The sequence below is a fragment of the Rhineura floridana genome, chromosome 3, assembly GCF_030035675.1.
Source record: "Rhineura floridana isolate rRhiFlo1 chromosome 3, rRhiFlo1.hap2, whole genome shotgun sequence".
Lineage (NCBI taxonomy): Eukaryota > Metazoa > Chordata > Lepidosauria > Squamata > Rhineuridae > Rhineura > Rhineura floridana.
In genome coordinates this window covers 191785008-191810016 of record NC_084482.1, presented here as the reverse complement: position 1 = coordinate 191810016, position 25009 = coordinate 191785008, and the positions used below count along the sequence as shown (strand labels likewise).

General features: G+C 42.8%; 1 protein-coding gene across 2 annotated transcripts in view; it reads left to right on the top strand.

Moving 5' to 3' along the window:
- Nucleotides 1-25009, top strand: part of LOC133380860 (L-amino-acid oxidase-like) — a 47671-nt gene that overhangs the window by 5960 nt on the left and 16702 nt on the right. Inside the window, exons 4-7 of one of the 2 annotated variants that reach the window (XM_061619007.1) lie at nucleotides 1675-2837; nucleotides 20162-20379; nucleotides 21919-22031; nucleotides 23976-24177. In XM_061619007.1, the coding sequence (XP_061474991.1) occupies nucleotides 2780-2837; nucleotides 20162-20379; nucleotides 21919-22031; nucleotides 23976-24177 (591 nt within the window). In that variant the 5' untranslated portion in view covers nucleotides 1675-2779. Of the gene's footprint in view, nucleotides 1-1306; nucleotides 2838-20161; nucleotides 20380-21918; nucleotides 22032-23975; nucleotides 24178-25009 lie in introns of those variants that run through there. The other variant, XM_061619008.1, reaches the window with a different exon arrangement.

Sequence of the window (25009 nt, the reverse complement as noted above, 5' to 3'; positions counted from 1 at the left end):
GAGGATTTAAAAAAAATTCTCAGATTGCTCAAGAAATTTCGAGAACTGAATTTAACATTGGCAAAAGAGAAACGGAGAGCTCTTTCCATCTCTAGTGCTCAGCCAGTGCCTCGCGGCACCTCCCCTCACTGAAAGACATTAAAATGGGGTAAATTCAGCTTCACATTCAGTGTGGAAAGACACAGTAACCTGGACACGTGGTAGAGCAGTCATGCTAATTTCTAAACTAAGCACCTACAGTACTTTGAAGCTATTGTTTTCAGAGAAGCCTGTGTGATTTCCAGTTCAGTGGTGCTTGTGGTAGCTTTAACAATTCATTGTCTGTTTTGGGTGAATTGGTGGAATGGAAAGACATTTAACATTGGATATACAAACTGGGAAGGAGTTTTCCATTGTTTTTTGAACCAATTGAATGCATACTGGCAACTTGCACTGACCTCTGTTCTGATTAATTTTGGATAACCATTAGTCATTTTTTCATCCCACACTTACCAATGCATTTCCCCATCATTTCCAAACTACAAACGGTTTGTTTGCTTGCTTTTTAGTGGATTTGTTGCTCTTGGGGCAATAGAATGTATTAATCCACTTTAAATATGCAAACCTAAAATTCTAGTATGCAGTTGAATCACTTCCACATAATATTTTGACAGTCTGGAAGTGCTCAGAGAAACACAAACATTTTTATTCTTTGTTATCTCAGAGATGACCTCTCTTCTATCAGTCTCTCCATCCCAGCTTTGGTCTTCCAGACATGCCCTGCTTTGTGTTCTTTCTGATTTTAAACTGTTTAGAAGCAAGGCCTTTACATCAGTTGCCCAAAGCTTCTGGAATTATCTCCTTTGAGAGGCGTGCATACTTCCTCCTCCTTGCTGGAATTTAGGAAGGGTTGCAAGCATATCTCTTCATCTGGCTTGTGTTTTTAATGGCTTGTTTGTTGGATCATTGGTGTTGGCCCTTGTCTTGTTCTGCATCTACTGCCAAGGATTTGAGTCACTTTTGTAGGAAGGTGGTTACATGAACATAATTTCTGCCAGTCAGCACCTGTCAAATGTTCACTTGCAGGATTTCTTAAAAAATAATAACAGTAATAATACCGCTTCCCCGAATAATACACCCAGTCTAACAACTGATTGTCTATTTGTGGTGATTTGGGAGTGGATATTTGGGAGTGGATAGGATGCAAGGATGTTTAAGCTACCACAAGCTTCAAACTATATTGAGTTAAGTTACCTGGTTATATAATTAAAGGGGATAAATATGAGAAAAAGAAACTACAGGAAAGAATTAGAGGAGAGGAAAAGGGATAGAGGTGGGGAACAAACTACAGGTTTGGGCATTGCATGCTAAGGAACGGTCGTTAGGTCTCATGGTTGTATTTGGTGGAAATGTTCATTTAGCAAAGAGATACATGTGACAAAAGTCATATAGAATTCCCTACGCCGTGATGTGATAGGTAATGGCCACTGGTTTAGATTTTTTGTTTAACAAGGACTGGACAAATCCATGGAGTGCAGCTATGACTTGTAGCTAAATGGAACCTCCAAATTAAGAGGCAGTATACCTCTGAGTGCCAGATATTAGAGAGAAACACCAGGGGTGGGCTGTAGCACCATCGATCCAGCTTAATGGTGTGACGTTGGAGAACGTTGATCACTTCCCCTATCTCGGCAGCCATCTCTCTGTAAAAGCTGACAACGATGCTGAAATTCGACATAGTCTGAGCTCTGTGAGTGCCACTTCTCCTGAATGAAGCGTAGAGTGTTCGAGGATCAGGATATTCGCAGGGAGACCAAAATGCTTATTTACAAAGCCATTGTACTACCAACCTTACTGTACGCCTGTGAAACATGGACCATCTATAAACGCCACTCCCAACTTCTTGAAAGATTCCACGAACGCTGCCTCCGGAAAATTCTGCAAATTACTTGGGAAGACAGACGGACTAATGTTAGCGTTTTGGAAGAAGCAAAGACCACCACTGTTGAAACAATTATCCTTCAACATCAACTTTGCTGGACTGGCCATGTTGTTCAAATGCCTGATCACCGTCTTCCAAAGCAGCTGCTTTACTCCCAACTTAAGGATGGAAAACGGAACATCGGTGGACAGCAAAAGAGGTTTAAAGATATTCTTAAAGCAAATCTAAAAAAATGTAACATGAACATCGACAACTGGGAAGTCTTGGCCCATGAACATCCCAAATGGAGGTCGGCTATTATCAAAGGTTCTGTGGACTTTGAAGAAGCACGAATACAGGGCAAACGGGACAAATGAGCTATGCAGAAGGCACGTCAAACAAAATCCTCATCGTGACCATCTTCCATCTGGAAACTTATGTCCTCACTGTGGGAGGCTGTGTGGATCCAGAATTGACCTCCACAGTCACTTATAGACCCACTGTTAAAGACCTTATCTTGGAAGACAATCTTACTCGGCCACGAGAGATCGCCAATCAATGAATGTTACTTTCATGCCCTGCAATTTTTGAGATAATTTTATTTCTTTGATTTATTTATTGCATTTGTATACTGCCCCATAGCCGAAGCTCTGTGGGCGGTTTACAACAATTAAAAATATGAAAAACAAATATACAAATTTAAAAACACATGTTTTAAAAAGCAATTGGTCATTACTTAATGTATAATTAGAATGGGAGGAGAAGCCAGAGGAGAAGAGGAGGCTGTGGAATTCTTAAATCGTTCTTCACTGTCTTTATATTCAGTTTGCATATGAGTATTTTTAAAAAGTATTTGGAGTGCCTTGCTTAACAAAAGAAATGTTTCTGCCACGTTTTGCTGTCCAGGTTCCTAAGGGCAAAGATATGGGCATCTTCTGTAAGTAACATTCTGGCTACGAATACTGTTACCAGCATTGTTACTTGATATTAATCTTATCAACTGCATTTCTGATGTTAGATTTCACTGTACTCAATCTTCAGAACCTGTTGCTATTTAGAATTCTTTCCTTTTATTATTACTAGGGGAGGGGAGAGCACAGAATAAATAATGATGGACAGTGAATACTCGTTGACATTATACATTTCCAGCAAAATAAATGAGCCATTTAGGAAATGATTTTGTGCATGTGTGTTAACATAGATTGCTCATGCTTGTGAATTTTTTCAAAAGTGTGAATGCCTCTTTGTGAAAGCTGTCAGCTATAGGCTACAAAAATCAATTTCTGGTTGATAATTGTGCTGCAGGAGAAAAAAAAACATTTTTGTGTATGGATGTTCTGAAGCTGCAAACTCTATTTGGTATAAAGTTTTACGCAGCAATTCTCTATACAAACTTACCTGGGAGTAAATTCAGTGGGGCTTACTTTTAAATAGGATTAGTCTGATGATGGAAGCCAATTTTAGCAAATTTTAAACAATGAGGATGATTGTTTTCAGAATAATTATTTGGCCATGGTGTGTAATTGTGATAAGCGGTAATTGCAAAGAAAATGGTCTTTTTATCTAACAAATAAGCGGTAGCTTTGATTTGTCACATTTCCTTCCAATATCCACAGATGGCATGTATTAATTGATTAAAAGGCAAATGACTGATTAACTAAACATTCTTTAATTGGTGGACTCAACCAATTTTCCTAATGTGGATTTATATTTTTATTCACTATGTGTTTATCAGCATCTCTAGTTGTTAATGTTACTAGATTTAGGGAATGGAAGGGAGGAATGTAAAAATCTTTTGCAAGTTGATACAAAGCAAATTTGTTTTAAATTTATTATTGTTATTATAATTTCTAAAAGGACATAAAAGAGACAGGATGCTGTGCAAAAACCTTGCTCATCAGCACGCAATCTAAGTAAAACAGAACTCAATAGGACTTAGAATTTAAGATTTTAAAATAATATTCTGCCAAGTTGAATTTCAAAAAACCAAAATTCCAACACCCCAAATTTCATCACATTGACAAATATAGGCAATTTGAAGGTTGGGAGCAGAGGAAATTGCTAATGATGTGAGATCTGTTTGATTGAGGACGTTCTTTACAAATTTCTGAGTTAGAAAAACATCTCTCTGGTTTAAGAGTCAACTTGGTATAGAATCTTACAAGTATCTTCCTTTATAAACACAATTTACAAAGCAGAAGATTTGCCACGTTCTTTGACATCTTATGAAGCCCTGTGTAAACAGGGAACATCTAGCCAAAAAGGTGCTATCTCTATAATTTGTAGCCTCCTATTAGAGTTTAAATGTGGAAATGAAAATTTGGCACGTAAAGCTTGGGATAAAGACCTGGGGAGGGAAATCACAGAAGAGGAATGGAGTGGTATATGGGTAGGCCCACACTCAAGAGCCACCTCAGCGCTCATCAAAGAAAATGCTTTGAAAGTCACACATCGGTGGCATCTCACTTCAGTCAAACTGAACTATATCAATTCCTCCCTCTCCCCTCTGTGCTGGAGGGGATGCCCAATCTGTGGCTGTTTCCTACATTTATGTTGAGACTGTAGTAAAGTGAGACAATTCTGGAGTGATGTTTTTCAAATTGCTAGTAAAGTAGCTACAATTATCCCGGATCTGGCCTTGGCCCTTCTTTTTCTTAAAGGGGGTTCCATTGTTCCTAAACCTCAGATATCTCTCCTATCCAGATTCCTAATTGCAGCAAGGCTTGAAATAGCCCAAAATTGGAAGGAGGCAGAACATTTATTAATAAAAAATTGGTTTATCAGCCTTTGGCAACTTGCACTAGATGAAAAATTAACTCAGGAACAAAAAAAAGCTTGGGGGGAGACATCCTCCCATACATTTACTCTAATATGGTATCCCTTTTTATGATACACTATCGAAGATGGGGCAGAAGTGAGACCACCCTCATCATTAACTTCCTTTTGGTGGGATGTGTACCCTGCTTTTTAATTCTATTATTCTGCTTTCTGGTATACTTTCTATTTTATATATAAAGCTTCTGTTGCTGAATGTACTCTTTTTCTGTTTTATATATAGAGTGACATGTTTATTGTACTTTGATTGTTGTATTACTTGTTTATTGTTACAGTTACTAGAAATCTCAATAAAAGACTATTCACAAAAAGGCAAAAATTGGGAAGGGGGGGAGCTTGAGTTTCTTTGAAGAGTCAACATTTTGTGCAAAACTTTACTTTTACTCTGAACTGTTCCCGTGGGGAAGTCGTGGATGCACTTAGGATAACCTAGAAAGTTGTTCTTGTGCAACTCTCATTCATTTCAGTGAGACTTCTGCAGGGAACTTCCTAGTGGGCTGTGCCCATTTGCTAGTAAATGTCTGCGCAGGCTGTTTTCCAGGCGTCTGTCAGCTTCAGAGGGCTGATAGCTGGGTCATAAATCTGCCAATGCTAGGCAGATAACAGAAACAAGACGAGGGAAGGAATGTTTCTGAGCAAATGTACCAAAAGCAGTGTCCAAACGTGTTTGTCAAGGAGGGAAAGCTGGGTTCAGTGAGCTGTGCGCGCGCATCACTGCCATGAACCAAGATGGCGGGGGAGGCTTCAGCTCCTTAGGGAAACTTCAGCCGCCATCTTTGTTAAGGGCACCGCTGCGTCCGCAACCTCAGAACAAGGTAGGTTAAGCAAGGGAATGGCAGAGCCCCGAAGCTCTCGCTGTGTGATCCGCAGCAGTGATCCTGCAGCGAATCGCAGAAGGGGAGCAGAGGGGCCCCTCAGGGGCCTCTCTAGCCCCAGGGGCCCTCAGGCCAGTGCCCCACCGGGCCGCCCTTTGGAACTGGCCCTGCATAAGATCATCCAGGGAGTTTCATGGCCAAATGGGAATTTTGAACTTGGTCCTTCTTGGTCCTTGGACAGTTCTCTAACCACTACACCACACTGGCTTCTGTAGGATTTGGCCATACCATGGGTGGAACTACATGTTGTAAAAGATGAAGGACATCTGATTCAACTTACCTCATGTTCTGATGCTGTTACAAAGCCTCCTGGCCCAATTCACATCCATTGGTGTAGGTGGTAGGAGAACATACCTTGTAATTACATTAGGAGGTGGAGTAAGAGACAATATGACATGGAGTGTGAATAGGAAGTTGATCTGAAGCTGCAATTTATGATGGCTTCCCTGTGTTCTTTTGTAACATGTTGCTTCAGCCTTAGTTGGCTACCCATTATCTCCCAATAGACAGAGTGGTAAAGTCTTACAGCCCCTCCTAACTTATTTTTTGTGGCAAGTATATTTTGCAACATGTCTCTGATGCAATTGTAACCCACAAGGATCCCTACATTAAATAGGAGGTGGGCGGGTTCAGTCCTTTCTGACTGTGTGACTCTCATCCATAGCTGCAGTAACAAGGAAAAGGAACAAGAAGGATCAAACTTAAATGTATATTGAAGTAAAATACTTCAATATATATTTCGGCTCCTGCTGGGAGGAAGGGCAGGATATAAATCAAATAATAAATAAATAGTTCTCATATATGATCAGAACAGGTAAGTAATAATAATACTCAATACACGTAACAGTCTGGTTGCTTTTGCTTTATAGCAATAAAGAAATTACAATTTTTCTTTTCCCCCCAACAGTTAACATGCTGCAACAACAACAACAAAATGATGAGCTCACAGTCCTTTTAGGTTTGCTGCTATTTACTTATACGAGAAATAAAATTATCTTTGTTTCATGGATCCTAAAAACAATCAAAGCAGGCCTGTGAATAATATAGGGTTTGGTGGCCTTCCCATCCAGTTTGGAGCAGTTTCCTCTTCTTGAGCTAGGCTGGACTGCTGGAATTAATTGATTAATTAATTAAATTTATATCCCACCCTCCCTCCCAGCAGGAGCCCAGGACGGCAAACAAAAAGACTAAAAACACTCTAAAACATCTTAATAACAGACTTTAAAATACATTAAAACAAAACATCTTTAAAAACATCTTTTTTAAAAAGCATTAAAAACATCTTAAAAAGCAATTCCAACACAGACACAGACTGGGATAAAAGGCTTGTTGAAAGAGGAAGGGAAGATTTGCCCTCATCCAGCCCACCACCGAGTCCAGGGCTTGCATGGCCTCTCCCGATTCAGATGTCACAGAGAAATAGAGGTGGGTATCATCAACGTACTGCTGACACCTCACCCCAGATCTCCTGATGATGGCTCCCAAGGGCTTCAAATAGATGTTAAATAGCATCGGGTAGAAGATGGTACCCTGTGGCACCCCACAGCACAACTGGCAGGGGGCCGAAAGACAATCACCCAATGCTATTCTCTGAGAGCGACCTTGGAGGTAGGATCGGAACCACTGTAAAACAGTGCCTCCAATACTCATCTCACCAAGTCAGCAAAGAAGGATACTGTGGTCAATGGTATCAATAGCCACTGAGAGATCAAGTAAAAATAACAAGGTCACACTCTCCCAGTCCTTCTCCCAATGAAGGTCATCCATCAGGGCAACCAAGGCCAATTCAGTCCCATAACCTGTTGAGCCTCCGCTTCCCCACAAGGGCCAGGGAGGGGGGAGGCACGAGTTCCAGGTTTCCCAGCTGTCAGAGGGCGCAGAAGACCAAGGAATTGTTGAGTCTGAGCAAGACCTTGGGAGGGGAGGGGAGGGGAGTTTGACTAATTCCCACGGATGGTGCAGCCTCGGAAGCGGAGAGCGCGCTGCTCCCTGACAGGTTGGAGGAGCCGTTGAAAGATGTTCCAGAGGGGGTGGTGACTCCCCCTTTGCCAAGTGGTTCCCGGGATGCCTCGAGCATGTCACTGCCCCCTTACCTCAAGCCAGTTGCTAAGGAGACGGTTCTTTCAGACGAGCCATTGGAGGCACACACCCCATCACCCCGCTCTCGACACCACAAGAAGCGGACAGGACAGAGGTAGGACTTGCGGAGGAGCCAGAGATTATGATCTAAAACTTTCCCTACTTAAGACTGTCGTGCTCTGGATTAAGTTGCTGAGTCAACTTTCTTCACGTGTTGCAGAGCATGTCTAGAGTGCAGTTAGGGACTTCTAGTGAGCTAGCTTAGAGATTTCTATGAAGCGTACTGCTTTTGATGTATCCATTACTTTAATAAAACAAGATTTGATTGCACCTGTGTCTCAGCCTCGTGAATCCCGCTCTGAACAGGACATAACCAGGCCGGAACTCAGATTGGAATGGGACAAAATAATCAGTTTCATCCAAGAGTACTTGTAATTATTGCCCCACAACCCTCTCACCTACCCTAAAAGAGAATCTTCTCTTTACACCCATAATTCAAATATATACTTAACAATTCTAAATTATATCTTTACATATAGGCAGGCAGATATGTATTTCACAATATGACAAAATAATGACTTTACTATTAAAGTCTATATTAATCCCACTAAAGCAATATCTAACCATTCCATCCTTGACCTCTAATTAATAATTTGATCCCAACACATACCTAAAAACAAGGCCTGTGAATAATGTAGAGTTTGCTGGCCTTCCCATCCTCTCTGGAGCAGCTTCGTTTTATTGAGCTAGGCTGGATTGCTGGAATCTTCTCAGAGACGCCAGCCCACCCTGAAGGCTACTTACTGAACATGTTCCAATAGCTGGTTTTAGAAAGAGGAGGGGTAATAGCCACACCCAATGCCAGCAAACACAGGCATGCTGGATTTATCATTCTTTTTAACAATGTTGGTACTAACAACTGAAGCATGGGCTACATTCTTCCCTACTCAACCAATGTCATCCCCACATTCGGCTACCTGACATTCAGTTACATCAGGTCCTTCTCTTCTTACCAATAGCCAGCAGCATTGTGGAGTTAATGGAACTAATGTGGGTGCTGTGGAACATTGTAACATGAGAGCTGTGTGAGAGAGGTTATGTACATAGTCCTGGAATCTCACAGTTACCCGCCTTTGTCTTTGTGGTCTGTGTGGCAGGTTCTCAGTTACAGTTTCCTGAGCAGATGTTGCCAAACCAGAGCTTGGAAAAGTTACTTTTTTGAACTACAATTCCCATCAGCCCAATCCAGTGGCCATGCTGGCTGGGGCTGATGGGAGCTGTAGTTTAAAAAAGTAACTTTTCCAAGTTCTGTGCCAAACTTGGCATAGTCATATTTTCATTAGTTTCAGTCACTGGAAATTTAACAGAGACATCCAGAAGTTCCTCTCCCTGAATATGGGGCACTGTGTAATTAGGATCCATTATGGGGTACTGTGTAATTAGGATCTCAGCTGTTAGCTGCAAGGCATCATTTACTTCAGAAAGATTAACCTCTTTTGGTTCAAACTCAGACACTTCAGGATTCAATCCAGCTACTGGTTCAGCTTCATCTGTTGTGTGGAACATATCAACATCTGATAATACATAGTCAGGTACTTAAGATTCTTTCCCATCCATAGCTAAAATGAAACCACATGGGCACAACAAATCATGATGCAGTGTCCTTTCTGGTCCATCACTATCTTCAGGTCTCACAACATATACTGGAAGGTCTTGTAGTTGCTGAATGACAACATATACTTGGCTTTCCCATCTATCAGCCAATTTATGCTTTCCTTTTGTTAAGATTGCAAACCAAAACTCTGACACCTGATATATGTGAAAACTTGAGTTTTGCATTCCATCTTTTTGTTAACTTTTTGATTCTTCTCAGACTCCTTTCTTGCCCATTTATAAGCATGTTTCAGCCTTCCTCTTAGATCGATCACATACTGTTGGTGAGTTGTTCTAGTCCCCCTTTGCAGACAGATTCCAAACCATAAATCAATAGGTAGCAATGGCTGTCTGCCAAACATAAAAAATAGAGACTTTCCAGTCCTATCATTAAGGGTACAATTATAAGTATGGTGGTGGTTGTAGTTATGTGCCTAGAAGTTGATGACCAGTGACCTCCAATAGATCTTGTAAGGTCAATGGTTTAATATACTTCCTCCACTGAGGATAATGATAGGACTGAGCCTTTTAAAAATCTTCCAGAATTCCCAGTATGCTTATTAGGGTCCTGTTAAACCTTTCCACAGGATTTCCTCATGGGTGATAAGGTATAGTTGTTGGTTTTACATCTACTATAGTGCAAAGCTCAGGAATCAATTCAGGTTCAAAATTTGCTCCTTGACCATTGTGTATTCTTTTTGGGAAACCATAGTGACAGAGAAAATTCTCCCACAGTCAACATAGCAAACAGTCTTGACTGTTTGGTCTTTAGTTGAGTAGGCTTGAGCATATCCAGTGAAACAATAAGTGACTACTAAAATATTTCTGGTATCACAATCATCAGGCTCTAGCACTAAGACCTCTATACTTAAAAGTTCCATTGGTGCATAAACTTCTATGTTCACCAAAGGTGCTGCTGTTTCTGCTGGAGCTTTCTTCCTGATGAACCTTTCACAGTTTCTGCACTTCTGTTTAACATCAGCTGCCATTCTAGGCCTATAGAAGCGGTCTCCGGCTAATTCGAATGTCCTCTCCATACCCATATGTCCAACTTCATCATGAAGAACTTGTAGTGCCCAATACTGATGAGACCATGGAAGTACTAATGGTTCAATAAAATCCTCTTACCGTTTCACTCTTCGATAGAGCACCCCTTCACATAAATGATGTCGATTCCACTCTCTCAACAGTAACTGAACCTCGGGGGTTCTTGCCTCTCTTTTCCCCTACTAGGCTTTTTACCTTCTTCTATTATGTAGATTAACCTGGCCGCCTTCTGTATCTGTTGCCAGTCTTCAGGACAGAGTCTACGTGTGCTTGGTGTTCCAGGCCACAATTCTGGTCATTCATACACATCTGAAATAGCACTGTCATCACAAGGCAACAACTCAATCATGGAAGAACCCTCTTCACTGGTATCTTCCCTGTTGGTCTGCATCATAAATTGAGGTGAATGTTTTTGACACAAAGCAGCATAAGTAGCTATTGGCAATTTCTCCCATTCAGCCTCAGGTTTTGCTCTCGCTAACAATTCTGACGACATTGAACCTGTCAAGGATTATCAATACCTCGGCACAGTCATTAACCAAAATGGAAACAATAGTCAAGAAATCAGAAGAAGGGATACTATGGGCACTTGTACTCTGTATTTGTACAGTGATTTTACTACAAGAAGCAGTAATTTTGGCAAACTGAGTTTTTAGGACCAATCCCAAGAAAAAAATTGTTTTTTGCATCTTCTAACAACATCTCAAATGGCCATTCTCCTGACAGTTTTCTTACAGTTCCAACAACTTCTGTTGCCTCACCTAAGGATATTGCTACTGGTTTACTTTCTGCAACTCTCACTATTCTCCTGGTAAGTTTCTTTTGCATCCTCTCCTGTCCTTTGCATATTTAATATGTCTTGACCCACATAGTATCAGCCCTCAGTTTCTTCAGGAATTGTGGGCCAGTTATTTGTTCACAGTCATTCTTAAATTTCCACAGGAAATTAGTACCCACAATAACTGGGACTACAGCTGGAGGGTTTTGATCTGGATATATTAAAGCAAGAACCATTTGCTTCTTTTCTGTTCCACAATTTTCTTTGGGAAAGTTGACATGAACAATCACATACCCTAGATAAGGGACTTCTTGACCTCCTGCACCTGTTACCTGAAGTGCTTCTTCCAATGAGTGCAACTGTATATGTGACAAATGTTTCTTGTAAAATCCTGAAGTTATGCAAGTAACCTGAGAACCTGTATCTATCAAGCACACACATGGTATTCCTTCTATAAACATCTGTGTATGGCATGGGTCTGTCACCAGTTCACTTAGCACCCATTTGTTTGTTGTTTTTTACTTTTGCTGGTGGCTTCTTGAAGTTTTGCCCCAGTGTTGCAATTTTCATCTAGTTGTGAAGACTTCAAGGAATGGCATGATAACCATTGCTCTTGTCTAGAAATTAATTTCTCTTGCACCAGTTCAGCATTACTTGCTTTAGTACATTCAGTCCTAGAGTGACCCTCCATTCCACAATTGTAACAGAAGAACCAATTGCTGTTTGAAATAGGTCTGTCTGGAGGTGAAATCCTGGTGTTTTCTTGCTTTGGCTTATCCATGAACTTGGTTATAGTCCCTTAATATGGGTCAATTGGTCTTCCATTTTCCTTGGCTCTCTTACTATAGAGTTTACAGGATCTAATCATTCAACTATATGGCAATTATATGCTAGCTTGCCTTATGGTTTCAGCTTTCTTTGCTCTTTCAGTTCTTTCTCTTCATATTGCCTGACTTTGTATAGAAGCTCTGAATATGGCATCTTGGAAGCATTAGTAATATCTAGATTATCATGCAGATGAATCTGTATAATCAGGGACTCATCCCAACACCCACAAATGAATTGCCTGATGTGCTGCACCTGTAGGTTTTCCAGTATCAAGGTCTTCTCCATCACTTTTCTCTAGCAGTTGTTTAATCTTCTCAGATACTCAGAGTACTTTTCTGCAGATTTCTGAAAAGTCTCTAAAAATTGAGCATAGAGCTCATCACTACAGCAAACAGAGCTGTATCTTTCCTAGTTGTCTCAAACATTCCTCTGCTGTGACATTTTGACTTGCATTTAGAGCTTCGTTCAAAGCTAGGGGTGCTAAACTTTCAATTAACTTCCTTTTTTTCTTTTGGAAGATATTTCTGGATCATCTAGTAGCTGTTGTACTTGGAAGCTTCCTTGTATCAAAATCTACCTCACTAGAAGGTCTTGGTGACAGACCAGAAAAACACTTCAGTTTGAAGGATACATAATCATAGGCAGCAGTGGCCTCATTAGACTTTATTACATGTTTCACTATTACTTTAGGTATCACTTCTGGGATTATGAAGTTGGGTGTAGAATGTTGATGCATCAGCAGAAGATAACACGTCACTGACTGAAGGGAGTGTAGGTGAAGTGTCAACTGCTTGTTCATCACTTGAGTTCCCTTCTGTTGTTAATGAGTTGCCAGAATTGTCAAAAAGGATATTCCTTGTACCAATGGGAAACACATTCCATCTACCATTTAATTTAAATTGTTTGCAAACTTTTTTTATCATTTTAGCAGCACACACTTTACTGTACTCACAGATAGCAATGCCCCACTGGCTGCGTTGTATTGTTTTAAATCCAGTAACAACCTCATACTCTCCTAAAGCCTGCAGCAATTCCTCATCAACAACAGTAGAATGAATCTCACTCAATCTAACAGGGCGGTCTGGATCAAACTTACACTGTTTACATAGTTCCATATCTACAGCAATATTTCAAAAAGATTGTCCCTGAAGGAAAACTCCTTATAACTGGGATATTTTTCTAAATTAATAATTGTTTACAACTGTGGATGACACTGTCCCTGTTCAGGAGCCTATCTACAAATATCCCCACATTAAATAGGAGAAGTGGGTGGGTTCAGACTTTTCTGACAGTGTGATCAGGGCCGGTTCCAAAGGGCGGCCAGGTTGGGCACTGGCCCAAGGGCCCTGCAGCTCTAGGAGCCCCTGGGGCCTCCGCTCCCCTTCTGCGATCCTGCAAATCGCAAGACAAGCTTCCGAGCCGCCTGCCATCCCCCGCGCTTCACCAATGCGCACGCTGCATGCCATCAACCAAGATGGCGACAAAGGCTTCAGTCCCTTACGGAAACCTTGGCTGCCATCTTTATTGATGGCAACCCTGCGCGAACAGCAGAGAAAGGTAGGTGAAGCGCTGGGGATGACGGGGATGGCGGGCAGTTCGGAAGCTCGTCTTGCGATTTGCGGGATTGCAGAAGGGAAGCAGAGGGGCCCAGGGTAGGCTAATGTCCAAGGGCCCCCGCATTCCTGGAGCCGGCCCTGCCACTTGTTGACGTGTGTGCGTTGTTGCGTGAAACAGCATACATTACGTTGGAGTTAAGTTGAGCAAGAAACTTCTTCAGAGCATTAGAGCATGTTAAGAGTCTTTATTAAGACATTATGGCCAAAGGCTTAAGAGTAAATACATGTAGAGTTTCTTCAGTCACCCCCCTTCTAGTACATCTCTCTTCAAAGGTAAACACAAAAGAGAACCTCTCCGTTCAGAGGCAATACACAGAAGGCACAGCTTAACACAGATAGCTGCTAGAACTTTTCCCAGTCTATCGCGATGGTTACCATAGCAACGGCCTTGGCAGTCCGTTCCCAGACTGGGCAAAGATATAACTCCCCCTAGTTACAGTTTTTCAGACTTGATGGAAAACAAACTCAGTGACAGTGCGGTTCAATGGTCAACAATCCCCCCTTTTTTTTCCCCATCATGTCTGTAACTCATTACAACAATAACAATAATACATTTCTACAATACACCTTGCAATACAGTTCCAAATTACATCTCAGTACATTACAGTACATTTCAGAACATCTCTGTACATTTAGCTAGAACTTTATTCAATCAAACTTTGGCTGTACACATGTCAAATACAAAGTGTCAGAATCCATTTCCACTAGTTTATGCATTCCAGGACTGGATACCAACCCCACTGTGAATTTTTCAGGTGGTTTCCCTATGTTTGATCTTGTAGAACGTCTTAAAGGTACCAGAGCTTCTGCTCTCTCAGTCCCCCCATCTGTGCTTGTGCTTGGCACAGCCTGCGCAGGAGATTCCATTTCCTCAGCCTTGCGTTTCTTTGATCTGTGTTTTGCACAAATGAGCTCATTCAAAGCATCTCTGAGAGGTATTTGTGTGCCTTCCACTTTAATGTCAAGATCTGGCTTAAATGATTGTTCTTGTGTGTCATCTGACCCTGTAAGAACAACTGTTTCCCTTTGATCCCAAGGTTTTTCTGAGACTTTAATGCTTCTGCTCAGAATTAACTGCTGTGTTTCTGGACACCAAACTCTGAAATATGCATTCTGAAATCCCAAAACAAAACCTTGCTGTGCCCTCGGCGCAAGCTTGCCCCTCCTTTTTCCCTGTGGAATGTGGATCCAGCACCTTGCCCCGAATTTTTGAATGTGTTGTATTTTCGGTTTTCTGCCAGTGATTTTCTCATAAGGAGACATTCCAAGTGCACTGTGTAATACCCTATTGTGAATGTAATTCACATAAAGAATTGCTTCTCTCCAGAAGGAATTCCCTAAACTGCAATCCATCAGCATGGCTCTCATTGCTTCCTGAAGCACCCTATTTTTTCTCTCAGCAGATCCATTGGAAAACGGGCTAAAAGGAGCTGTGAAAGTCTGGCGTATTCCCTTACTCTCAAGGAAGTCACTTAACGCTTTGCTTGTGAATTCCCCCCCTTGATCTGAGTGAATCGCTTTCACAGTGACGTCATGTTGAGTTTCGATTCTCTTAATGAACAGTTTCAGCTTCTGCTCAGCTTCACTTTTCTGCTTAAGCAAATAAACATGAGTGTATTTCGTAAAATCATCAACCAGTACCATAAAGAATTTCGCACCTCCTCGTGAAGCATTTATTGGCCCTGATAAATCAACATGAACTAGCTGGTAGGGAGCTGTTGTGGTTCTTTCAGCCTCCCGGTTAATTGGTGCAATAGTCATTTTAGCTTTATGACAAGAATCACAATCCATTATCTGTCCACAATCCTTCAATTTCATGTTTTCACTATGCATGGGGGTTTTCTTAATCATGTCAAGGTTTGCATGCCCCAGCCTTTGATGCCATTCATGAACGCAGCCCTGATGTACCTGTGCCTCAGCGTTTAACACAGCACACCCTGTTTGACTGCTCTTTATTACAAACTGTGAATCATTAAGGCTTCCCTGCAAACACACTTGATCTCCCCTCATTACATAACATTGGCCTTTGTGGAACAATACAGTAAAATCACAACTCACCAGTTTTCTGACTGACAATATGTTATGAGCCAATTCTGGAACAAACAAACATTCTGACATTATCCCAAGTTTATTAAATCTCACCAGTCCTCGGGCTTCCACCCGTTTCTGTGATCCATCCGCAAGTTGCACAAAATCCTGCACTTCTTCTGAAGCATAAAATAAACTTCTGTCTTTGATTAATATATGGCTTGCCCCGCTGTCAACAAGCCAGTTAACAGGTGCTAAAGTTTGTGGCTTCTGTTTACAAACAAAGTTCACACTTCCCTGCTTCAAGGCTCCGTCCCTGGAGTTTCGCTTGACTGCACAGTCTTTCTGGAGATGCCCACGAGCCCCACAGGCATAACAAGCCTTCAGCCTTTGATGCTCTTGCTTGTTTTCCTGTCTGCTGCTGCTTTCTTCTTTCAGCTTGGCTCTTTGCTTTTCCTCAGCACTTTTCGCCTCTTGTCTCCGCTGCCATTCCTGGGTCAGCTTTTCCTCAATAAACACAATGTTCAGACCTCCGTCAGGCATGGCTTCGAAAGCCATGACCATATTATTCCAAGTCCCATCGAGCGAAGCCAGGATCAGATAGGTCTTCTGAAGTTCAGAGTGTTCGACGCCTCGGTCCGTCAGCTCAGCAAACAGGCGTCTGAATTCCGTGAGATGCTCACACATTTTGCACTCACCCGTGAAGCGCATTTGATAAAGCTTCCGTGCCAAACACAATCTAGATCCCGCAGTCTGTTGCACATGAAGAGCCTCCAACACGTCCCACATCTGTTTGGCGTTTGTAACATCTCTCACGTGTAGCAGTTGAGAGTCAGATAGAGCCAGAAGTATAAAAGCCTGCGTTTTCTGATCTCTACGCGTCCAGGCCGCAGTCAGTACCGCCGGAGTGGGTCCATCTATTGTGTCCCATAAATCCTCTTTTATCAGCAAAGCCCGCATCCTCGGCTTCCAGCTGCCATAATTCTTTTCCGTCAATCTTTCCATTGGCAAGCCTCCCCCAGACAGGTTTACAGCCATGTTGCTCACCTCCGTCTGGTATAATCAATCAAGCTGCCCTCTGGAACTCCGTCTGCCGTTCAGACCAGCAACTTACTCCCGTGTAACATGCTGTGGATCTGGGCCCATAACCCTTGTTGACGTGTGTGCGTTGTTGCGTGAAACAGCATACATTACGTTGGAGTTAAGTTGAGCAAGAAACTTCTTCAGAGCATTAGAGCATGTTAAGAGTCTTTATTAAGACATTATGGCCAAAGGCTTAAGAGTAAATACATGTAGAGTTTCTTCAGTCACCCCCCTTCTGGTACATCTCTCTTCAAAGGTAAACACAAAAGAGAACCTCTCCGTTCAGAGGCAATACACAGAAGACACAGCTTAACACAGATAGCTGCTAGAACTTTTCCCAGTCTATCGCGATGGTTACCATAGCAACGGCCTTGGCAGTCCGTTCCCAGACTGGGCAAAGATATAACTCCCCCTAGTTACAGTTTTTCAGACTTGATGGAAAACAAACTCAGTGACAGTGCGGTTCAATGGTCAACACCACTTACCATGAAAACCCTATTCATAGGGTCGGCATAAGCTGGAATTAACTTGAAAGCAGTCCATCCGTTCCCACAGGAAGCAGTGGTGGACACCAAGTTGGTTGGCTTTAAAAGAGAATTAGAAAAATACATGGGGGATAAGGCTATCAATGGCTACTAGCCATGATGGCTATGTTCTCCCTCCACAACTCCATACGTGTGAATACCAGTTGCTGGAAACCACAAGGGGGTAGAGTGCTCTTGCACTCAGGTCCTGCTCAGATCTTGGAAGTAATTCATTACAAGTAACGAATTACTTGTATTTCATTACTTTTTTGAGGAATGAGTGGGTAATTCCTTTACATTTTGATTGTAATAGAACTAGGAGTAATTTTATTACTTTTGTGGAGTCATTGTAATGTTTCCAGCATTACTTTGGGGCATTACTTGGGGGGGGGGAAGCAGGAGAAGTCTTCTGCTCCTCTGATTTGTTGATGAAAATCATGTGCCTCAAACTGGGCTTCTGTGCAGTGTTGCTCTTCCCTCATGCTCTGTGGGTGGGTAGGAGGCAACAAGGGAGGAGGTGGAGAGCAAGATGGGGTGGAGTGGAGAAAACAATTGTTTTTAAAAAATGGATGGTGGTGGTGAAGAATGGAGTGGAGAGAAAAAGGAGCCAGGCCCGGAGGGCAAGAACATCGATAAAGGAGAAGGAGGCAGCAGCAGAATGGAGATAAAGAACTGTGGAGGTGAAAGATGACAACATGTGTGTGTATACTGTGTTTGCACTTGGCACACAAAGTGGCCTCCACCGCCCTCTCTGGCTACTGTGCTGCATTTGCAGTATTTTAACTTTTTTTGGATCTCAGGGGAAAATGTTTGCTTGGGTGAGTACCCCTTAGCTGGTGGCAGGGCAGGGTCTGGGAGGTGTTTAAGTGAGAGAGATTATGCTTGCTGGCTGAGTGGGTGGGTGTGTTTGCACTTGGTTTGATGTGCAAAGATCTGAGTAGCAGCCTCTGCCTCCCTCCCCATCTCCCTTACTAGCGGAGAGTTGACAGGTTTGTTGCATTTTTATACATAATATTTGACATGACAAAGTTATATTAAAATATCACAGTGTAATTTTTTAGAAAAACATCAATAAACTTAACTTTTTAAAAGAAACTATGGTTTATATACTTTCTGAAAATGTGTACTTCATATTCAATTAAAATTAGCCTCATCTCTAGTGAGACCTGCTGTGGCTCAGCGATTGAGAAGCAGAATGGCAGGTGCAATATCGGGGGGGAGGGGGACTTGCACATAACTTTCCCCCACCTTAAACCCTTAGCTATTTTATTGTGTTTTAAATAGGGATCACTAGTCTTTTGGGCCCAATCGGCATATTTGGAATTTTGATTAAGTGTTGTTGTGGGTTAGGGTTGCCAGGTCCATGGCCTGAGACTGATCCTGTATCTTTAGGAGAAGAGAAAGTCAGCCAAGGGCAAGTGTTCTTGCAAACCTGTAATGGGAAAAACCACAAGGTGGAATTCTCCCTTCCCCCTCCACAACTTTTAAAGATACAGAAGACCTCTTGGAGGCCGGGCCTGGCAACCAAGAGGTCTTCTGTATCTTTAAAAGTTGTGCAGGGCGGAGGGAGAATTCCACCTTGTGGTTTTTCCCATTACAGAACTGCAAGAACACCTGCACTTGGCTGACTTTCTCTTCTCCTAAAGATACAGGATCAGTCTCAGGCCAAGAACCTGGCAACCCTATGGGTGGAGCAAAAGTGGTTGACATCCAAAATAGCAGGAAGAAGGAGGAGAAAAACCAGGATGTCAGGAGGCAAATGTGGGTGAATCAAGGTCTGGAGATTTATTATAAAAATATTTTAAAAAGGTATGCCCTTTTTAACGGAAGAGGTCCAATCTGGCTTGTACTGGATCATGTAAAGGAGTGGGGACAAAAGAAAGTCCTCTCTCTAAGACATTCATTTCTAGGGAACTGAGCAGTCTTTTAGATAAGTTGACGATTAGCATTTTTTGTGAAGTCGGTATGGAGGAGACCTGTGATTTGTGAAACGTTTCCGACGGGGAGAGTGGGTGCCAATGGGTTTTCGTTTTCCTCTGTCTTCCAAAAAAGAAGAGGCAGAGCTTGGAAAAGTTACTTTTTTAAACTACAGTTCCCATCAGCCCCAGTCAGCATGGCCACTGGATTGGGCTGATGGGAGTTGTAGTTCAAAAAAGTAACTTTTCCAAGCTCTGAGAAGAGGTGTGATGGTTCGAATAGTCTGCATCACTACTCTCTGCAGTGGTGGTGTCCCAATCTGTAACGGAACCTCTGGAAAAGTCATGTGTGGAAAAAGTGACCTTCTTATGTTTTTTATAAAGCCAGAGGTATACTCTCTATGGGTACCGATCACAAAATGGCTGAGGGGGCATGGCATAACAAAATGAATGCCACACCCAAAAGAGCAACAACAAAAGATTGACAGAACTACAAAATGATGCAGGCATGTCCCCTCTCAGCCACTCCATCAATGGAAAAAAGGCATCTACATCAGCCACTGCTGTGCTTGCTCACAGAGAAAAGCTCTTTGCACCTCTCCTCTGTTCAGAATGAGTGATGGGTGTCCTGTCATCCAATAAATGCAGGGGTTAAGAGGCGGTGTTCAATGTAAAAGAGGCTGAGCCAGTGCAAACAGGAACTGAGCAGGAAGAGCAAACAATTTCTTGTGTTATGTGGATGTTTGAGGGAACAATACTGAGACATTTTGCGAGCACTGATGGGCACAATGGTGCCTGTGGGCACCACATCGGCAATCCCCATTGTAAATTACCTCAAGAACTTCATATAGTAGGCAGGTGGTAAATATTCTAAACAAATGAGCAAATGCCATGATGTGGAGGCAGCCAAAGGAAACTAGACAGAGGATGAATGACAGGAATCTGCAGGACATCCAGACTAATTTGTATCTTTCTTGTACATTTGTGTATTTTGTCCAGTTCTCTCCACCCTGCTGTTCTTCACCAGTCTGCAAAGCTGCTGGACTGATGATTCAGGCCCACTGCAAGAGTGCTTCAAGGCAGACGATTATGAAGAATTTCTAGAGATAGCCAGGAATGGGCTGGGGAAGACATCACACCCAAGACATGTGGTGATTGTGGGCGCAGGAGTGTCAGGGCTCAGTGCAGCCTACACTCTCATGGAAGCTGGCCACATGGTAAGGGAAGGGCTATAGCTCAGTGGCAGAGCATCTGCCTTGCATGCAGAAGGTCCCAAGTTCAATCCCTGGCATCTCCAGGTAGGGCTGGGAGAGAACCTTGCCCAAAATTCTGGAGAGCCACTACCAGTCAGTGTAGACAACATTGAGCAAGATGGACCAATCATCTGACTTGATATCAGGCAGCGTCCTATGTTCCTAAGATGCCCCTCTGTTGTCAGATGTTTTGACCAGCACTCTGCTTCTGACATAGGAATGTGCAAGAAATTCAGTTCACATTTCAAGCCAAATATATCAAATCTGCACTTTGCAAAACAATATGAGAACCAAAACACAGCCATCCTTTGAAATTCACACATTCGAATTTTGCAGTGCAGTTCACCAACCAATGTTTACAAAAATGCATATGTTAGGGGAAAGTTCATAAAAATGAATTTATGTGTGAAAATAACATACAAAAATGCATTATATGACAAGAAATTGCTTGCAAAAATGTGTACATTAGTCCAAGCTGCCTACAAAAATGTGTTTATTAGGAGAAATTCACACTAAAATGCTGGAGAATTTTTATGAGAATCTTTTTTTAAATTTCTTTTTGTATGACTGCAGAAACGTGGAAACCTGAATTTTAGATTGGAAAAATGAGAAACAGAGAGATCTTTCCATCCCTATTCTGAGGTCACCCCCCTTCAACCTGTTTATTGAGCATTCTGGCTTGCGTGCACAAAGTTTGCAAGGAGGCTAGATGGCATCAGCTATTTATTGATTCTGATTTGTTTGCGCAAAGGGTAGATGACATTGCATCAAAACTAGTGTTATCCCCCCACTTTTGAGTGTATTTTGTCATTACTTTTCATATCACAGAAAGTTGGTTTTGGGGGACAGGGTGGGTAGGTTTAGTATTCAAGAGGGCCAAATCAACTTTAATTGCACAGCTTGAATTTGCAATCTGAGTGTGCCGACATGTGATTGAATCCCACTTGAAAACAGCAACAGTCTGGAAGCAGTGGTGGCTGGTGCCCATTGGGACTGGTGGGGCAGTAGGCAAGGAAGCCAACAGTAGGTGGAGCCAGAGCCAATAAGTAGAGTTGCCCCCTGACTGGTTGCAGGCTGATGGGGGTTGGCTATCGACCAGCCTCCACTGTCTGGAAATGTGACAAATCTCTCGGCCCAGAGCAGATCTCACAGGAGGAATATTCCATCCTGGAAGTCCCCACCTGCCTTTTAACATGTAACAGTCCAGAGTGCATCTGCTGTTTGGGAAAGCTAGGCTTAAGAAGGAGGAAGGAGGGAGGTTGGCAGCAACAGATGCTATACAAGAATATCAATCCCCTTGTATATTAGCCCTGAGAAAGGGAGGAGAGCCCATGCAGCCAACTGATGCTGTCAGTCAGAAGCTGGATAAATAACATGGCAAAGAAAACTGCCCTCCTACTTGCCCTCCAGATTAAAAATGCTGAGCGTGGAAATGGAGGCAGCATATTCTGCCAGGAAGTAGCTGTCAGAATGACACAACACAGTTGTCCTGTTTGCCTTCAGGTGACAATTCTTGAAGCCAGCCAGCGTGTGGGGGGGCGAGCAGAGACCTATCGAAATGAGGAAGAAGGCTGGTATGCAGATCTGGGGCCCATGCGCTTGCCTCATGAACACAGGTAAGATGTGAGGTAACCATATGCTTATAACCTATTAGGCATGCCTAAATTCTACCTTGCCCATCTGTTACTGCTCTTTAAACCCTTGAATGTCATGATGTGCTAGGCTGTGTGGGAGACAGTCAGAAGAGACTTTGGTCTCTTGCCAGTACTCTGGAGTATGTTCTCACCATGAGGAAGAAAATGCATGCCAAGTAGAGATTGTACATCACTTTTGGGTGTGACCCACTGGGTGGTTAACACTCAGCCATGTTTTATGTGAACAGGACAGTGTTGGTGGCAGAAGGCTTGGGCCTGTTATGGGAATACTCATTATTCCACCCTTCTCCAGGCTTCCCTCCCTTTCCCCCCACCACAGGCCTGTGAAGAAAAGGCTGAAAGATAGTGACCAGCTGTCAGGGCTGGGCACTGGGAAGCAGTCTAGGTTGAAGTGAGTCAGGAACCAGGACTGAAGCGCAATCAGGGCCAGGGAAAAATCCAGGAGTCAGAACCAAAGATTAAGACAAAAAACATAAGACACAGTAGAGCTCAGGTAGACTTTGTTGCTAAAAAAACTAAACAAAAACCGTCCTCTTATATTGTCCACAAGGAGCCAATGGGGAACCTGGGTATAGTCAGTTGGGAAGGTTTCTTCACTGAGCAACTGTAGTGATGCACCTGGTCACAAGGGGCAGCGGTCTGCACTTCCTGACACTACCCTAGATGTGTTAGGAACCTCAGGCCTGTAGGTCTGATTTGGCCTGCTTCATTTGGCCCATGAGGCAATTTCAGGCAAGCCATGCCCACCTTCTCTACATCTAACATCTTATATGATGTCAGGTGTGGGGCACTTAATCGTGGTGCTTGGCCGAAAGGGGCTTTGCAGGCACTGCTAATTGGCAGTGCCCACAAAGCCCCTTGCACAATGTTGTCCATTAAAGCAGTCAGTTATTAGGCACTTGGGAAGCATTTTACAAGCCCTCTGCTTCGCACTTAGGAAGCACTGAACACAAGGTTTTCAAAGCACTTTGCACGCCACTTCCCAAACATCTGACAACCAGCTGTTTGTTGGGCATTTGAGAAGTGCTGCACAAACCCTGCGCCCAGCACTTTCCAAACAGCAAGCACAGGGCTCGCAAAGCTACACACAAAGCTGTGCGTAGTGCTTCCCATACGCCCAACGATCAGACTTTGACCGATGTCAATCACTTGATGTCATAATGATGTCCAATGACCAACAGGTCGATGGCCCTACCTATCTGCCAAAGTTGCTCATGTTGGTAGAGGAGAAAAAGATCTGGCCCTCTGGTCCAAAAAGTTCCCTACCCTGGCACTACCCCAAGCTGTGTTGCTGACAAGGAATTATGAAGTAGACTTTGGTCCACAAAAGCTTACACCTTCACTCATAATACATTTGTTGGACTTTAAGCTGCTACAATTAGGGCCAGCGCTACCATTAGGCAGCGTGAAGAGGTTGCTTCAGCTGGCAGATGTTTAGTGTGAGTGGGGAGGTGTCACAAGATGGGGGGTGGGACTGTGTGTATGTCGCATGGCCTCCCCTGCATCCCTTATGATAACCCTCTGGTGCAGTGGAGGATGCTGTTCGTAACACCAGTGTTAAAATAAGATTCAGCTGCCTTTTGACCAGCTTCTGAATTTGGAATGGGTGTGTGTGCAATCATGTCTTTTGCCTCAAGCAGCAACATTTCTTGGGCTGGCCCTGACTGCTTCGGTACATTGTTGTTTTTGTTGCGTTTCCATAACTGAATTTCTCCATTTTTTTGTATGGGTGTGCCTCACTTCCATGCTGGGAAGAGTCACTCTAATAATACATCTATTGAAAAAAGACACCCCCTCCCATCTTCTGACAGTCCAATGCAGATGTGCAGGTGTTTGGTATGCTCTGGGCTTTGTGTCACTCCAATCATTTTGTGACACCTCTGGTTTCCCCTTCCCTTTCCCCAGGATTGTCCGTGCATATATTAAGAAGTTTGGCTTGAGGCTGACAGAATTTATCAATGAAAATGAAAATGCCTGGTATTTGATCAACAACATCAGGAAGAGAATCTGGGAGGTCAAGAGGAACCCCAGCCTCTTGAATTACACGGTATATCCCTCAGAAGAAGGCAAAACTGCTGAACAGCTGTATCGAGAGTCCCTCATTAAGGTTCGGATACCTTCTATGCCTTTTTTATGGGCAAAATCTTCTGTGTCCTGTTCCAGATATTAGAACATAGAAGAGGGAAAAGCCAAAACCCAGTCTAGTCCAAACACCCTACAAAAGGATATTGTAGAGTTTGAAATAGTTCAGAAAAGGGCCACAAAAATGATAAAGGGTCTGGAGCAACTCTGCTATAAGGAAAGGTTGCAGCATTTTGGGCTGTTTAGTTTACAGAAAAGGCAAGTAAAGAGGGACATGATAGAGGTGTATAAGATTATGCGTGGTGTAGAGAAACTAGATAGAGGTTTTTCTCATAATCCTAGAACTTGGATTGAATGTTGGAAGATTCTGAACAGACAAAAGAAAGTATTTCTTCAAACAATGCAGTTAAACTATGGAATTCACTCCCTCAGGAGGTAGTGATGGCCACCGATGGCTTTAAAAGTGAATTAAACAAATTAATATAGGATAAGGGTAGCAAAGACTACTAGCCACAACGGCTATGTCTCCCTCCACTGTCAGAGGCAGGATGCCTCTGAATAACAGTTTCTGGGAATCACAAGTTGAGAGAGCACAGTTGTGCATAGGTCCTGCTTGCAGGCTTCCCATGGGTATTTGGTTGGCCACCATGAAAACATTGTGCCTGAGACTAGATAGGCCTTTGTCCTAATCCAGCAGGGCTTTTCTTATGTTCTTATGAGGATCTTTAACCCTACACACAACACACACACAACACTGCTAATGCTGCTGCTGCAGTCTTAATCCAAATCCTGGCTCCCCTTGTTGTAATATGTTTGGGTTCGATATATAGAGCTAACAGTTAACAAGGTAGTTTTGT